Source organism: Elephantulus edwardii, unplaced genomic scaffold (genome assembly GCF_000299155.1).
Source record: "Elephantulus edwardii isolate Elephantulus edwardi_28Jun2011 unplaced genomic scaffold, EleEdw1.0 scaffold00211, whole genome shotgun sequence".
Classification (NCBI taxonomy): domain Eukaryota; kingdom Metazoa; phylum Chordata; class Mammalia; order Macroscelidea; family Macroscelididae; genus Elephantulus; species Elephantulus edwardii.
Window position 1 is genome coordinate 2,961,409 of NW_006399961.1, and position 16,647 is coordinate 2,978,055.

A 16,647-nucleotide genomic window follows, 5' to 3' on the forward strand; every position below is an offset into this window, starting at 1 on the left:
ATGGAATGTGAGAACCATGAATGTAGGAAAATTAGATATTGTTAAGAAATGGAACACATAAATATTGACACACTAGGTATTGGCTTGAGAAGGTAGCTCATAAAATAATGACAAAGGATTTCACACTGCTGAGGACACCCTACTGGAAAGCTCTGAGGGGACATTTACCTACAATCCCAACACACTTGACTATTCAAAGGAAAAAAGACCAATACTTCTCTCCCTAATCTCATCCGCCAAGAGGTCTACAGATGACTGCTAGGAAGATACTAAAGTCAAAAGAACAAGAGTATGAACAACACGTATCCACACTTATCAACTCTACACCTGAATAGCTTTTTCTGTATAAAGGAGATGTTGAATGGACTCAAGCTTAGCTGTCAAATCTGCATTTTTAATCCATCACTTACTAGATGTATCACATTCCGTTTCTCATGTATGACATTAGCAGTACTCACTTTACAGAGTTATTGGAAGATTATACAAAGTTGATAAGTATAAAGTCCTTAGAATGGTCCGAGTTACTTTGTTGCTGTGTACCATAGAGTTGAAACCGACCCATTAGCTGACCCTCCAGTGGGTTTTCAGAGACAGTAATTGCACAGGAGGAGATTGCCCATCCATGTTCTGTGGAGCAGCTGGTGGCCTCAAACTGTGTGCCTTAAGGATTGCATTGCAGCTTCTTGTCACTAGACCACAAGAGCTCTTAGATGCCTTAACAACCTTATAAACATGTTGTATATATTGAGTGTATGAAACTGATCCATAACTGACCCTTCAGCAAGTTTTCAGAGGCTGTAAATCACACAAGTGGAGATTGTCCATCTTTCTACTGAAGAGCAGTTGGTATATTCAGTCATCTACCTTTGTGTTGGCAGTGCAATTCCTTACCACTAAGCCACCAGAGCTTTATTGCTAATTCTATTAACTTTATATGCAATTTAAGAAGGCTGTATTTAAATTAGATATGGCTAGATACTTCCTTGCACTGGAGGCTAGAATTTTTAAGCCCCATCGTACATACTTTGAGCACAAGTCCAGGAGAGACTGGTCGTTGGAGAAGAACATCATGCTTGGAAGGATGGAGGGATAGCACAGGAAAGGAAGGCCCAGGATGAGATGGATTGACTCAGTGACTGGAGAAGTGGGATTAGGTCTGTTGGAGACAATGAGATTGGCTCAGGATAGAGCAGGGTTCAGAGCTGCTGTACATAGGGTCACTATGAGTCGCAGGTAACTAGATGGTACATAAAAACAACCACAACAACAACAACAGACACTTCTAGGGAGTTATGGTGGTCTACTGGTAAAAAATTGTACTGCAATCACAGAGGCACACAGTTCGGCTACACCAGTTGCTCCACAGGGAAAGAATGGACACTCCTCCTGTGCAATTTATCATCTCTGAAAATCTGCTGGAGGGTCAGCTATGAGTCTGTTCCAACTTGATGGCAAACAACAACAACAACAACAGACATTTCTACTATCTGTTAAAAAAATATAATTGCTTAGCTAGCTTAGCTGGGTATAATATCAAGTGTAGGTCAAGTCTATTGTTCAAACAAAACCAAAATCACCACCATACATTCAGTTCAGACTCACAATAAACCCCCATCAGGTTTCTGAAGCTTGTAAATTGCAATGAAAGGCGATTACTCATCTCTCTGCTGAGGAGAAGGTTGGATCGGTGGGTGGATTTGAACTGCTGGAGGCACAGACTTTTGGTTAGCAGTGCAACACCCTATTGATTACTCCACCAGGTTCCCTCTATTACTTTGCATTTATCTCAAACATACACATTACTGTTTACAGTCCTCTAGTTTCTCTAGAAATCTATTTCACTACATTCTCTGGGAAACTAGTGTTATCACTTTCAAAGCATTTTTTTTTCTTCTTAGCTTGACAAGCGTTCAGCAGAAGAAAAGAAAATTCAGGGTCAGCAAAAGATCAGGCCAAACCTTTCTTTTCCAAAGGCTCTGAAGTCAAGGAGAGACCACAGTTCTAAGTTGTATTCACTGGACTTTCTGACATATAAATAATAGTCTAAATAATTGCAGAGAGGCTTATATTTTTATGATTGATGACCAAAAAGCTATTAAAGTTGCATGAGACCATCAAGGATTAGGGACAGGAGCTTGGCCATAGTACAGAGGAAGGAGTAACTAGTACAAAGTGTAGATACTTCCTGGGTAAACCTCATTGAGTTCTGGGAAACCTCATAGAGTTAAACCTGTACTGAAGACCAGTTCACTTGGGAGGGGGCTTACCTGGAAGTCTCTAAGAATCAAGGTGTAACATTGGGCACAAAGAGAATTGGCCCAAATCCTTAGATACACACATTTAAACACCCAGCCCCCCCCCACACACACACAGAGTCATAGGGTGAATCCTCAGAGGAGGAGCAAGACCAGGTTATATGTGAGGGCAGAAGGGTTTTTGGAGAATGCACAGACCCCTAGGGATTATGGAAGGACCATTGAGCCCAATTCCTGGTTTATAGATGACAGTAACAGAAGAGGGCCTGGATAGACAGGAGGAGCCATCAAAGGTACCAACTGGTTCAAACAACCTTTCCTATTATGGTGCTCCTTATTTTCTTACCAAAAAGCGAGGGCAGGAGGATCCACAAGAGAGGAGGGAGAGAGTAGACCACATTTCTCTTCCTCAGAGCAAATTCTGAACCTCTAGAAAAGAGAAGTTCTGACTTGAACGTGAGATTGAGGTTGTAAATTGGACTGCACTGGATAATTCAATACTTGATAAGGAATTGTAACTTCCTACCCAAGACTCTAAGACTTCTTGGAAGCAAGGATTCTAAAGCTCTGTTTCATATTCTTTGGACATGTTGCAAAGAGGGACCAGTCCTTGGAGACAGACATCATGCTTGGAAGGGTGGAGGGACAGCACAGGAGAGGAAGACCCTGGATGAGATGGATTGATTCAGTCACTGGGGTAATGCAGGTAGGTGTGTCAGAGACAGTGAGGTTGACTCAGGATAGAGCAGGGTTCAGAACTGTTGTGCATAGGGTCGCTATGAGTCACAAATGAATCAATAGCACATACCAACAACCACCACCAGGACTCATCTGATGGCTGGACACAGTCTTGTGGTCGAGTTTCCTTGTGATGAATATTCTGAGAGTGCACAACAGTGAGACTGGGCAGAAGATTTAGAATGCAGCACTTGAGAGTAAACAGAAACACAGCCAGTTTCCATTTGTTCCTCAACAAGTTCATTGCTTCTCAGTAAATGAGGTTATGGAAAGTTAACATAACACCAATTGCTTAGCCCAGGTGTTGTAGTGTGTTCCACATTAGACTGTTAACCAAAAGGTTGATGGTTTGAAGTGATCAACCGGAGGAGGAAGAAATCGGCTTCTGTAAAGATGCACGGCCTCTGAAAACTGATGGAGGATTGCTATAAGATCCTGACTCAGTACTCCAGTCAGACTAAACCTGCCCACTGAGTTTCTAAAACTCTAATCTCTCCAACAGCAGACTGTTTTATCTTTCACTTCAGGAGAAGCTGGCAGATTTGAACTATTGACCTTTTGGTGAGCATCTGAATGTCTTAACCACCAGGGTCACCAGAGTTCCTGCATATGGTAGTTGTTGTTGTTATGTGCCGTCGAGTCGTTTGCGACTAAACCCTGCTCTATCCTGTGCCAATCGCACTGTCTCTGACACACCCATCCCGATTACCCCAGTCACTGAATCAATCCACCTCATAGAGGGTCTTCCTCTCCTGTGCTGTCCCTCCACCCTCCCAAGCATGATGTCCCTCTCCAAGGACCTGTCTCTCCTTACAACATGTCCAAAGTATGTCAGACGAAGCCCCAGAATCCTTGCCTCCAAGAAGTACCCTGGTTTAACCCTCTCCAGGATGTAGTTGTTGTTAGGTATCATTAAGTTGAGTATGACCCGTAGTGGCCCTGTCCTGTCCTGTGCCTTCCTTAAGATTCCTGATACACTTGAGCCCATCGCAGCAGTCACTGTATCAATCCATCTGGTTGAGCATCTTCCTCTCTTTTGCTGACCTTTCTATCTTTCTGAGTATGATGTTCCTTTCCAAGCAGTAGCCTTTCCTAGCAACATGCTTAAAGTATGTAAGATGAACTTTATCAACTTTATCATCTTTGCCTCCAAGGAGCACTCTGGCTGCACTTTCTCTGAGACATATTTGTTTGTTCTTTTGGCAGTCTATGGTAACCAACTTCACCTTACTCAGATCTACAATCAACACCCTTGGTATCAGCAGTCAGGAGATCAGGAGACATATTGCACTGGGAAAGTCTGCAGTGAGGGCTCTCTCCGAATTGCTGAGGAACAACAATGTTTTATCTTGAAGACTAAGGTGTGCCTGATTCAGACCAGGGTCCTTTCAATCACTTGCATCTGAGAGCTGGACAATGAATAAGAATGACAGAAGAAGAATTGATTTCTTAGAGATGTGGTGTTGCAGAAGAGTACTGAATATTCCCTGGATTGCCTATGGTTGTGGTGAGGCATAAAAAAATTCATGTATGGAAAAAATTTACATAGTTTTTGACAAGTAATGCTAACAGAAATAATTTAGCCTTCAATAAATATCTGAGGACCTGCTGCTATAAGCCAGGCATCATTCCGGGTGCCAGGGATGTGCACTGAGCAAGACAAGACCCTGCCCTCACAGAGCTTGCACCCTAGAGGAGGAGACACACGAGGGACAAGCAACTACATTGGGCTTGGAGCAAATGACTCATGCCCTCAGCTAGTGATGGAGAAGTTAGAGGATTGAGGCCCATCCTCCCTGTATCCCCCATCTCTCCCTGCCCCAAAGCAAGGAAAAGAAAGGCCTGGTGATCTACTTCTGAAAAAAAATAAAAATCAACTCTTTAAAACCTTAAGGAGTACAGTTCCATTCTGATATACATGGGGTCTCCATGAGCGGGAGCCTGCTTTCTTGTCTGTTGCTATATAAGCAGTCAGGAAATAAACAGATGAACCGCAATGGGAAAATCTGCAGTTAGGAACCTTTTCCAAATTATTGAGTAGTAAGGATGTCAGTTTGAGGACTAAGGTTCGTCTGATTCAGGCCACAGTCTTTCCCCATTAATAGCTATGCATCCCAGAGCTGAACAATGGATAAGGATGACAGAAAAAGAATTGACCCCTTGAGCTGTGGTTTTGGAGAAGAGCACTGAACATCCCATGGATGACCAAAAGAACAAACAGGTCTTGCAGAGGGTGCAGCCCTCTGGAGTGCTCTCTGGAGGTAAGAATGATGAGGCTTCACCTCACATACTCTGGACATGTTGCTAAGAGGTGATATTCCTTGGAGAGGAACATGATATTGGGAAGGGTGGAGAGGAAGACCCTCAACCAGGTGGATTGACACAGTGACTGTTGCAATGGACTCTTGTGTGTCAGGAAATGTGATGATGGCTCAGGACAGAACAGGGTTCAGATCTTTTGTTCATAGGGTTGCTATGAGTCGCACTTAGACTCAGCAGCACCTAACAGTAACAATAACAACAATCTATGACTCAGGTTGTTGTTCCATGTTGTCTAGTCACCTGCCACTCATAGCAACCCTGTCTACAAACAGCTCTGAAGTCTACACTGTCCTGAGCCAGTCTTCGCTGACTCTGACACACTTACCCCCATTGCCCCAGTCACTGAATCAATCCATCTCATCTGGGGTCTTCCTCTCCTGCACTGTCCCTCCACCCTTCCAAGCATGATGTCCTTCTCCAAGGATCAGTTCCTCCTGGACATGTGCCCAAAGTATGTGAGATGAAACTTCTACATCCTAGCTTCCAAGGAGAAACTTGGTTTCACCCTCTCCAAGACAGGACAAGACTCATAATAACCCTATGGACAATAGATCTGAACCTTCCCCCAGTCTGCATCTCCCGCACCATCTCAATGTTACAGTCAGTGTGTCAATCCACCTTGTTGAGGGTCTTCCTCTCTCTCACTGACCCTCCACCTATCCACCCCATCATGATTCTTTTTCCAAGGGCATTTTCCAAGTCCCCTCTTGACAACATGCCAAGGCGTAGGATGAGATGAAACGTCACCATCCTTCACAACAATGAGTTTATATGAGACAAAGAAAACAAAGCATGGTAAGAAAACAGAGATGGGATGTGGAGGGGACTCGATCTTAGAAAATGGCAATGTCTTCTATTTACACTTCACAGTTAAAAAAAAACTACTCTCCCATAAATAGCCTCATTTTTTTCTCTCCAGAAATTTGGTGAGGGACCATTCCTATCTCTAGGTGAGGAAACAGGAGCTTAGTTGAGCACCTCCAAGCCTGGTGACCTTTCGTTGCCCTGGCCAACAGAAAAAGTGGGCACATGACCAGTTCAGCTAAAAGCTTCAGCGTTCTCTGCAATTGCTAAATTAATTCCGGGACCCAGAGTCAATATGGTATTACTGGAAGCCTGTGCTTACGGGGCCTGGCCACAGTCTTGGAAAGAAGATTTATATTTAAAATTTTACTTGGAGGCAAGCAATTGCTGCCATCAACATTACAGGAAGAGTGTCTCAGTGAACTCTGGCTCAGTGAGCTCCGGCTCAGTGAGGCTCTACCAGGGAGAGCTCACTGCTGTGGGCACTTGCTTCACCTCAGCCCTTCTTATAAACAGGGTCAGGAGACTACGGCCCATCTACTTATTCCTCCAAAAACGAAGCTGAAAAGTTGAGCCTCACATGCTCTGAGTTAAAAGTTCACAGATGAATCATAAGTTCAGATGGATCGGCTCAAAGGGAGACTGTCAGAAATTACACCCCAAGGTTTCCCAGAACAACTAGTCTCTTTCTCTCAAAGAGAGGGCAGCTGCAGCATGCTGAGAGCCCTTGGGAAGGACAGATGTGTCTGGGGTTTCAATTCAACAAGTCAGGGTGGAAACCCGCAGCGGGCACCTTCTGTGCTCTGGACCTGGGAGGGCAGCTCTGATTCCCGAAGTGTTTGTGATCAATGGCCCAGCATCTGCAAAGAGCTTTTGTATCTGCGAATTTCATGGCATCAGACTATTTCCTGGCTTTTGGCCTAAAGACAAGTCGAAGCTTGGATGCTTTTTTATCTTTAATGACTCTCTTGGAAAGAGCTGGTACTGCAATCTTTTTTTAGGCAGGATACGTAATTACGTGGGAGAATATTTTGAAAAGTCATTTGGGGTGAGACCTGTGGACATAGGTGTCCGCAGGCACCAAGAAGGGTCAGAAAACAGGAAATGTGATGGAAGTGAGAAGAAGAAGGAGAAGGAGAAGGAGAATTGAAGCAAAGGCAGAGGAGAAAAGGATAGAGCTGGGTGGAGCTTGGCATGGGTTGGCTGTGGGAACTTGAGGCAGGATGACCAGCCTTCATGTGGTGGGGAGGCCGAGAGGCATGTAGAAGTGGGAATGCTTGTGCCATAGAACTCTGGGAGGCCAACTCTTCCCATAAACATCAGTCTCCTGGGATCACAAATGTCATCTGTGGACTGTTTGGTGAAAAGCAAAGAGGAGCTCAAGTTTCATTACTTACCATGGTGCTGAGCAGGGCTCTCCTGGGATGATGCTAAAATACCGCAGGCTTTGGGCATGCATGGCGATTGAGTACAGTCAGACGGTAATGGGTTTGTTGGTTTGGGTCTCCTCACTTGCTGACAGTAATGACAACAGTGAAAATTCTACTATCTAACCATTTGGTGCATTAGCAAGATTATATGTCAGCTTGGCTGGGCCACAGTTCTCAGTGGTTTGGCAGTTATGTAATGCTGTAATTCGGCAGCTATGCCATGATGTAATCATCTTCTATTTTGTGATCCGATGTGGCCCTCCTCCATTTTTGTGTAACGATACATTTTACGTAGAGACCTGGTCTTGAGAACCTAACTGCAGCAATATGTGAAGAGTGGGTGTGTGAGAAGCATGTCTAGTGTGACTGAGGTTCTGAATTTTTAACTTGGAATTTTCAATAAGTTAAAATGCTACCTGTGGCTCGAGTAATTGCACTGAACAGCACAGGTGTTGTTCCACATGTGTGGAAGCCCAAGTCTCGAGACAATGTGGCTCAGGGATTTGCTAAAATCTTAGAGCAGACTTGACACTTTCCTAGAAATAGGACTGGGGTATCTAAAGTCAATGAAATCTTCAGCTAATAATGGTTATTATGAAGGTTTTAAGAATGAATGAGAGAAGGCAAGTTGAAGTTTCTAGAAATGATAACTTCCTTTCATAATCTTAGCTAACAAAGATTTATATGCTCCTATATAAAAAATAAAAATCTCATAACAAGAATTCAGAGTTGTAACAGCAAAACTCCTCACCACTAAGCCACCTCTATGAAGAGTTATTGTTGTTGTTGTGTGTCTTTAAGTAGGAATTGACTCACAGCTGACCTTCCATTGAATTTCTAGAGGCAGTTAATTGCACAGGAGGAGATTGCCCATCCTTTTCCTGCAAACCAGCTGGTGGATTTGAACTGCGTGCCTTTAGGATACCAGCACAGCTTCTAACCACTAGACCACTAGAGCTCCATGATGAGATGGGTAAGGGTGAATTAATTTAAAGAACAAGGATGTCAGTTTAAAGACAAAGGTGCACCCAATCCAAGCCATGGCCTTTGCAACTCCTTCCTATGCATTTGAAAGTTTGACAATAAATAAACAAAACTGAAGAGGAATGGATACCTTTGAATTGTAGTGTTGGCAAAAGGTACAGAAATATGCCATGGACTGCCAACAGAACCCATCTTGAAGAAAGTGCAGCCAGAGTGCTCCTTAGAGGAAAAGATGGTGAAACCTAGTCTCAGTTACTTTGGGCATATTCTCAGAAAGAATCCATCTTTGAAGAGAAACATAATTCTGGAAAAGGTGGATCATCAGAGAAAAAAGAGGAAGGTCTTAAAAAACGGATTGACATAGTTACTACTGCAATGGACTTGAGCAGGACAGAGGTCACACGGAGGGCGCCGGACAGGGCAAGGTCCAGATGTGTTGTTCATAGGATCACTACGAGGGGTAGTAACTTGATGGTACCTAACAACAATGAGAGGTCTCATCTGGGGTCTCCATCATGTCAGTGATGAGGGTTCGTGCCGATGCAGGGATTGTTAGGGGACCTTGGACCCCTGACCCAACTATATTACTATAAACACTCATGGGGCTGCTCTTTCTTCTCCCACCACACTCCACTCCTCCCCTCCACAGGGAAGCAAGTCTCCCCTTTAGACTGTGAGCCCTTCCCACATCAGGGCCCATACTAGGCTCCCTCTCAGTCCCTGCGGCTTAAACAGTGTCTCCCATACAGCCTGTTCTAGCAAGTGCTGACGATCTGAAGACATGAGTGAATAAAGCAGCTAAGGTGGTTTCTCCGTTGACTTACAAAAGAAACACTTACCATTCTAGAGAAACAGCACTAAAGACACGTGAAAATATTTTCCCCTCCCTAAGGTACTGTGATTTTCAGAGGCTTATTATTTCAGAAGAGGGTGGCAAATCCTGCTTCCCAGTCTATCTTACTCTTCTAGCTCTGTTGAAATCTGTCTACTTTGTGGCATTTAAAACACTGGTGGAATAGCATCCAAAATCATAGCGACCTCAGCACCACAGTATAACCCACTGTTTCCCTGGTACAGCAAAATGATATAAGAGTGCTGCACTAATAAGAATAAAATCATAAACAAGCAAACATACAAACATACACTATGCTCGGAAGTAATCAGCAATATGCAGACCATTCATCCACTCCATGCAATCACTATAGATAGGTGTTCCACCTCTAACAGAAAATCGTAAAGACAATCAGTCATACAAGTGTCATGGCACAGGGCACGGAATCACGGAATCACTGTGTCAAAAAGAATTGACCAACCTTAAAAAATTTCAGGAAGTATCATACGAACAAGAAGAGCCAATAGTAATGAATGAAGAAGTCCAAGTTGCATTGGAGGCACTGGCAAAAAAATAAGACCCCAGGAATAGATGGGATACTAAGTGACATGTTTCATATAACAGATACTGCCCACTAGTCTGTGCCAAAAAAATTTGGAGAACAGCTGCTTAGCCAACTGACTGGAAGAGATCCATATTTGTTTTCATCCTCAAGAAGGGTAGTCCAACAGAATGTGGAAATTATCAAACTATATCATTAACATTACAGGCAAGCAAATTATTGCTGAAGATTACCAAAAAAATGGCTAGAACAGTATATTGACAGAGAACTATCAGAAGCTCAGGCTGGTTTAGAAGAGTCTGTGGGACTAGGGATATCACTGCTGATACAAGATGGATCCTAGCTGAAAGCCAAAAAATAAAAAAATACGAGATGAACATCTGTTTTTGTTTTATTGATTATGCAAAGGGATTTGACTATGTGGGTCATAACAAACTTTGGCTAACATTGCAAAAAATGGGAACCCCAGAACACTTAATTATGCTCATGTGAACCTACATAGACCTAGAAGCTGTTGTCCAAACAGAGCAAGGCAACACTGCATGGCTTAAAACCAGGAAAGGTGTTCGTCAGGTTTGTATCTTTTATCCATACATATTCAATTTGTATGCTGAACAAATCATTTTAGAAGCTGAACTCTTGCAAGATTAATGTGGCATCAGCATTGGAGGAAGACTCATCAAGAATCTGCATTATGCAGATGACCCACCTTGCTTTTGAAAATGACGAGGAATTGAAACACTTGCTTCAGAAGATCAAGGACTATAACTTTCAAAATGGATTGCAACTTAACATGAAGAAGACACAAATCTTCACCACTGGACCGATGAGCAACTGGACAGATGGAGAAAAGGATGAAAGTGTGGACAATTTTAGCTTACTTGGATCCGCAATCAACACCCTTGATACAAGCAGTCAGATCAGGAGATGTATTGCAATGGGCAAGTTCACTGTCAGGGAACTCTCCAAATTAACAAGGAACAATGATGTCAGTTTGAAGACTAAGGCGTGCCTAATTCAGGGCATGGTGTTTTCAGTCACTTGCTATGTATCTGAGAGCTGAACAATTAACAAGAATGACAGAAGAATTGATGCTTTGGAGATGTGCTGTTGGAGATGAACTATCCCAAGGACTTCCAAAAGAACAAACAGATACATCCTTAAAAAAGTGCAGCCAGAGTGCTCCCTGGAGGTAAGAATGGTGAAACTTTGACTCACATACTTCGGGCATGTTGCTAGGAGAGGTTATTTCTTGGAAAAGGACATTTTGCAGGGCAAAAAGAGGAAGAACTCTCAACGAGATAGACTGAAGAATATAGATTTATCATAAAGATAAGACGCTGTCAGGTTTGCTGTGAAATATCAAGTAATACCACATTCTGCTGAGGACTCCCAAACTTCAAGTCCAAGGACACAGTCCATGCCTCAGTTCCCCTAAGGTGTTTACATTGGTGGGCAATGCAGCTCACCTGTGAGCACGTGTGATTTGATAGGTGCCTCTCAGAAGGGGGAAAGTGACCTTATATAAATGACACATTGAAGAGCTCCAGGGGTGATGCCCATTCTCACTCTGGACTATTATTTCTGAGATTCACTACAGCAAATTCATGTGTGATTTGGTAATTGAAAGTAACGTAGAATTCTCTAAACACTACACACCTTGGATGAATCTGGGGGGACTTTATGTGAATTACATAAGTTGGTTGCAAAAGGACTAATGTTATATGTATGAGTCTATTAACATAAAAAGGTAAAAGACAGGTTTATATAAAGAAATATTTTTATCATTCATATACACTGTGTTTCATGCATTGTACATTATGTTTTACAGAGTCTTTCTTTTAGACCATATCTTGCTCATTTATATTGTGGGGACTTTTTGCACCCCTTACAATCATCTTCCTACTAACTGCTTTTGTGAAAGCCTATAAGCTTACTACTTCATGTCTCATGCTCTAATATCTGCCTCTTAGGTAGCCAATTGCTGATTTGTCCATCCCTATCAAACCGGTACTCTGAGGGAACAAGCACATCCCTTTTGCTGAAGGATCCTCTGTTCGCCTTGGAAACTTTGAGCCTCTGCATGATGGTTACCAAGGATGGGGTGTGGCTGTTGCTATGCACCATCAAGTCAGAACCAACCCTCCAGTGAGTTTTCAGAGGCAGAAAATCACACTGGAGGAAGCTACTCACCTTTCTCTTGTCAAGCCATTGGTGGGTTTGAACTGCCTGCCTTTGAGTTGGCAGGGCAAATCCTTACCATTAGGCCACCAGAGAGGAAGGGAAACCAGGGAATAGACAATAGTATATTAACATGAGAGAAGAGAAAGGCAGTATGCAACAAGATGATCAGTATAATATCACTCTTAAGAGGGAGGCTGCGGGGAAGGGCCAAGCAGGGAGAGAGAGCTTACAATGTGAGTGTTGTAATCCATGTCATAAAACAAAATGTGTATGAATGGTTGAAAGGAAAACCAGTTTGCTCTGGAAACTTCCACTCAGACCATAATTTAAAAGTCAACAATATAAAAAAGTGAGATGTTTAGAAATAATTAACAAGCGCGCGCACCCTACTCTGGAGGGGGAACGGGTGTAAACACGGAGGGCCTGGACTCACCTTGCCAAAGCTGGCTGCGTTGACCGGCTGGGTGTCGTTCTTCTCACAGAAGTCCAGGTAGTGCATGTAGAGGGCGCTCCGGGGGATGCAGACCCCCTCAGCAATCTCGTAGTTCTCCTCCAGCCTGGGGGGAAATCAACACGCAGTGAGCCAAGGGGCTGGTGTGTTTCCTGCCTCAGAGACTGGGCCAGGCTTCCCCGTCCTCCTCCTGAGGTCAATGGGCCTTGGAAGGAATCACCTTCCTGCAGACGAACTCTGAAGCTCAGGAGGACAAAGCTACCTGTCTACCTGACATCAGGAACAGAATTAGCAGGTCAGCAGGGCCCAGGTTCCCGGGCCTTTTATGTATAACCACAGGTCACTCTGTCCGCGAGCGGATTCCTAGTCCCTCTCCGTCTGCTGTCTGGCCACATTCTGAGTGGATCAAAACCCAAATCATTTGGGGCTGAGTCAGTTCCGAGCTGTAGAGACCTCACAGGGCAGAGTAGAACTACCCCCCCCCCACCCCGGGAAGCCCTGGTGGCACAGTCTGTGACATGCTGTCCTCGAGTGCTGGTAGGTGAAACCCACCAGGGCCTCCAGCAGGGAGAGAGTCAGGGAGCCTCTTCACATGCCGTTGAGATCTCTGGAGGCCAATGGAGAATCACTACGGAATCATAAATCAACCACACGGCAGAGACTGATACTGTGAGTGGACCTTTATGGGAACAGACTGCCATGCTGTTCTCCCACAGAGCAGCTAGTGAATTTGAACTGCCAGTCTTTCCCTTAACAGCCAAGCGTGTAACCACTGCGCCACCAGGACTCTTCCTGAGGAGATCAGGTCCTCCAGATGCCAAAAACTCTTCAAGACTTTGCATGTGCCCTGCCCAGCCAGGCCAGACCCTCACTCTATTTGTCACAGCAGGAAGCCCTGGTGGGGGGCATAGTGTGAAGGAATTGTGCTGCCAAACCAAAGGTGGTAGTTGTGGTTGTTGTTGTTGTTGTGTACTGTAGAGTCAGAACTAACTCATAACTGACCTTCCAGTGGGTTTTCAGAGGCAGTTAATCGCACAGGAGGAGATTGCCCATACTTCTCCCACAGAGCAGCTGGTGGCCTCGAACCGTGTGCCTTAGGGAATGCAGTACGGCTTCTTGCCACTAGGCCAACAGAGCTCCCTCAACCTAGAGGTATGTGGTTCAAATCCACTGGCTGCTCCAATGGAGAGGGATGGGCGCTCTCCTCCCATGAGACTGACCCACTGGAGAGTCAGCAGTGTATCAGTTCTGACTTGACGGCATACAACAACAACAACAACAGTGAGGATTTCAGAAGGAAAGAACGCTGACATTAACGTCTATTGTAGAGGAGGATTCAACTTGGCTGGAACGAAATAGGTGATGTCTCCCAGTGTGACATCACTCTATCCCACGGACCTCATCCTGAACAGGAACAAACAGAATTCAGCCAGGCTCCAGAAACCTCTGGTGCTGCCACCCCGAGGTGCTCCTGCACTGTGCGTGCCATGGCCTCTGCCCGGTGGGCACTCACCCTGCAGAACCCTTGCCCCCCTGGGACCTGTTGGCTACATCCTCCTATACCATCATCTGGCCCAGCTGCACCACGGTTTCTACACCTGGCCCCAGGGCCACCAAAGTCTGGCTTACCAGTGCCCACAGCTCACATTGCACAAAATTGGTATAGACAGTTTTTTGGTGTCATACTCTCTAATAGTTTTGGTGGCCCAGTGGTAAGGAGCTGCACTGCCATGCCAAAGGCAAACAGTTCAAATCCACCAACTGCTGAGAGGAAGATGAGCAATCTCCCCCCAAGCAATCTGCTGCCTCTGAAAACCCATCAGGGGGGTCAGTTATGACTTGGTTCCCAACTGACCCCAAACAACCACCACCACCACCACCACCCTCTAATGGTGTCACTCACCACTGGCTGTGACCCCTCCATTCCTATAGTGTCCCCACTGGGAAAACAAAAGGTCAAGGTGAGACTACATGGTCATTAACACACCAGCTGGAGGGAGTTTTGTACCCCAGGAGAGAGTTCAATCTCTTGATTCCCTTCAGTTTGTCTTCTCTGTCCGTGCTGTGTTGTAAGTAGTGTCGAGTCAGAAGTGACTCATAGCTGGCCTTCTGGTGGGTTTTCAGAGGCACAGGATCACATGGGAGGAAACTGCCCACCCCTCTCTCTTGGACCAGCTGGTGGATTCAAACCACATGCCCTTGGGTTCACAGCACAACTCCTTATCACTAAGCCACCACAGCTCCCTCTTCCTCTGCTGTATGAGGATTATATGACTCTATACCTGCTCTTGCAGAGGGTCAAGGACTGCAGCCTCCAATATGGATTGAGGCTCAATGTCAAGAAGACAAAGATTCTCACCACTGGACCAATTGGCAGTATCAGGATCGATGGTGAAGAGATTGAGATTGTACACAGCTTTAGTTTGCTTGGCTCCACAGTCAACAGTCTTGGCACCAGCAGCCAGGAAATTAAAAGATGTATTGCAATGGGAAAGTTTGCTGTTAAGGACCTTTCCAAAGTTCTGAAGAGCAATGGTGTATCTCTGGAGACTAAGGTGTGTCTGATACAGGCCGTGGTCTTTGCAACCACTTGTTATGCATCAGAGAGTTGGACAATGACTAGGGAGGATAGAAGGAGAATTGCTGCCTTTGAGCTGTGCTGGATGAGTATTGAGTGTACCATGGACTGCTAAGAATATAAACAGATTCATCCTGGAGAGGGTTAAACTGGGCTGCTCCTTGGAGGCAAGGATTCTGAAGCTTCATCTGACGTACTGTGGATATGTTGTAAAGAGGGAGAGGTCCTTGGAGAGGGACATCATGCTTGGGAGGGTGGAGGGACAGAGCAGGAGGGGAATACCCTCTATGAGGTGGATTGATTCAGTGACTGGGGTAATCAGGATGGGTGTGTTGGAGACAGTGATTGGCACAGGACAGAGCAGAGTTTAGGGCTGTTGTACATAGGGTCTCTATGAGTCGACTCGATAGTACATAACAACAACAACAACAACATACTTGCTCTTGTCTCATGGGTTAGAGGTTAAATGTAGGAACACACTCAAGCTCTGGTGGCCTAGTGGCAAGAAGCTGCGCTGCAATCCTAGAGGTACAAGGTTCGAATCCATCAGATGCTCTGCTGGAGAAGGAGGGACAATTTCCTCCTGTGCCAGTCAGATCCAATTAGACAGTACACACACACACACACACAAATTAACAACAACAATAAGAAGAAGAAGAAGAATAAAAATAAAAGAGTATGAACTTAGGTTGTTGTTAACCTACAGAAAAGAGAAACCTGCTTAATCCTGTATCATCCTCACAATTGCCATGGTGCCCAAGTCATTGTTGCAGTCACTGTGTCAGCACAAGCCCTCTCCCTGAGGACCTTTCCGTTCTCCTCTGCGCATCTACTCTTTCAAACATGATTTCATTTTCTAGGAATAGGATCCTCCCAATAACACACACAAAGTAAGTAAGACAAAGTCTCACCACCCTTGCTTTGAAGCAGCAGCACTCTGCGAGCACATCTTCCAAGGCATATTTGTTAGGTGGTTTATTGGGGGGGGTTGGTAGTCTGTGGTACAGATAATATTCCTTGCCACCAGCTGTCTGCCAGCTTGTTGCACTGTGGTATCTTGTGAATTTCTGTGATGCTAGAGGCTATGCCACTGATATTTCAAATACCAGCAGAGGTGTCCAAGGTAGGCAGGATTCAGTGGCGTTTCCAGACGTAGACCAAGAGGCAGAGTTGGCCATCCACTAGTGAACAAATGAGACATTTAAAACCCTTTGAATAGTGAGGACTCTATCTGGGTGCAGATCCTAACTTTGCTACTTACTTACTGCCTTGGTGGCCTTGAGCAGACCAGTTGACCTTGGGCATCAGTTTCCTTTTGGGGTCAAAGACTGTAACAAAGTCACAAGATGGTAAGCATGTAGTAAGTTCTTGACCTTGTCACATATCCTTTCTTGCCATAAAACATAAAAGCATTTGAGACGCTTGTATGTCCACATTCTGTGCAAGATGCATAGGATATAAAACTAGTTAACAATTATCTGTTTCTTCTTCTTCTTCTTCTTCTTCT

The 16,647-nt window shown here is 44.7% G+C and overlaps 1 protein-coding gene across 1 annotated transcript in view; it reads right to left on the bottom strand.

The window, feature by feature from the left end:
• RFX4 (regulatory factor X, 4 (influences HLA class II expression)) overlaps positions 1-16,647 on the bottom strand; it is a 292,151-nt gene that overhangs the window by 136,031 nt on the left and 139,473 nt on the right. The window contains exon 4 of the mRNA XM_006897540.1: positions 12,545-12,668. Coding sequence (XP_006897602.1) covers positions 12,545-12,668 — 124 coding nt within the window. The remainder of the gene's footprint in view (positions 1-12,544; positions 12,669-16,647) is intronic.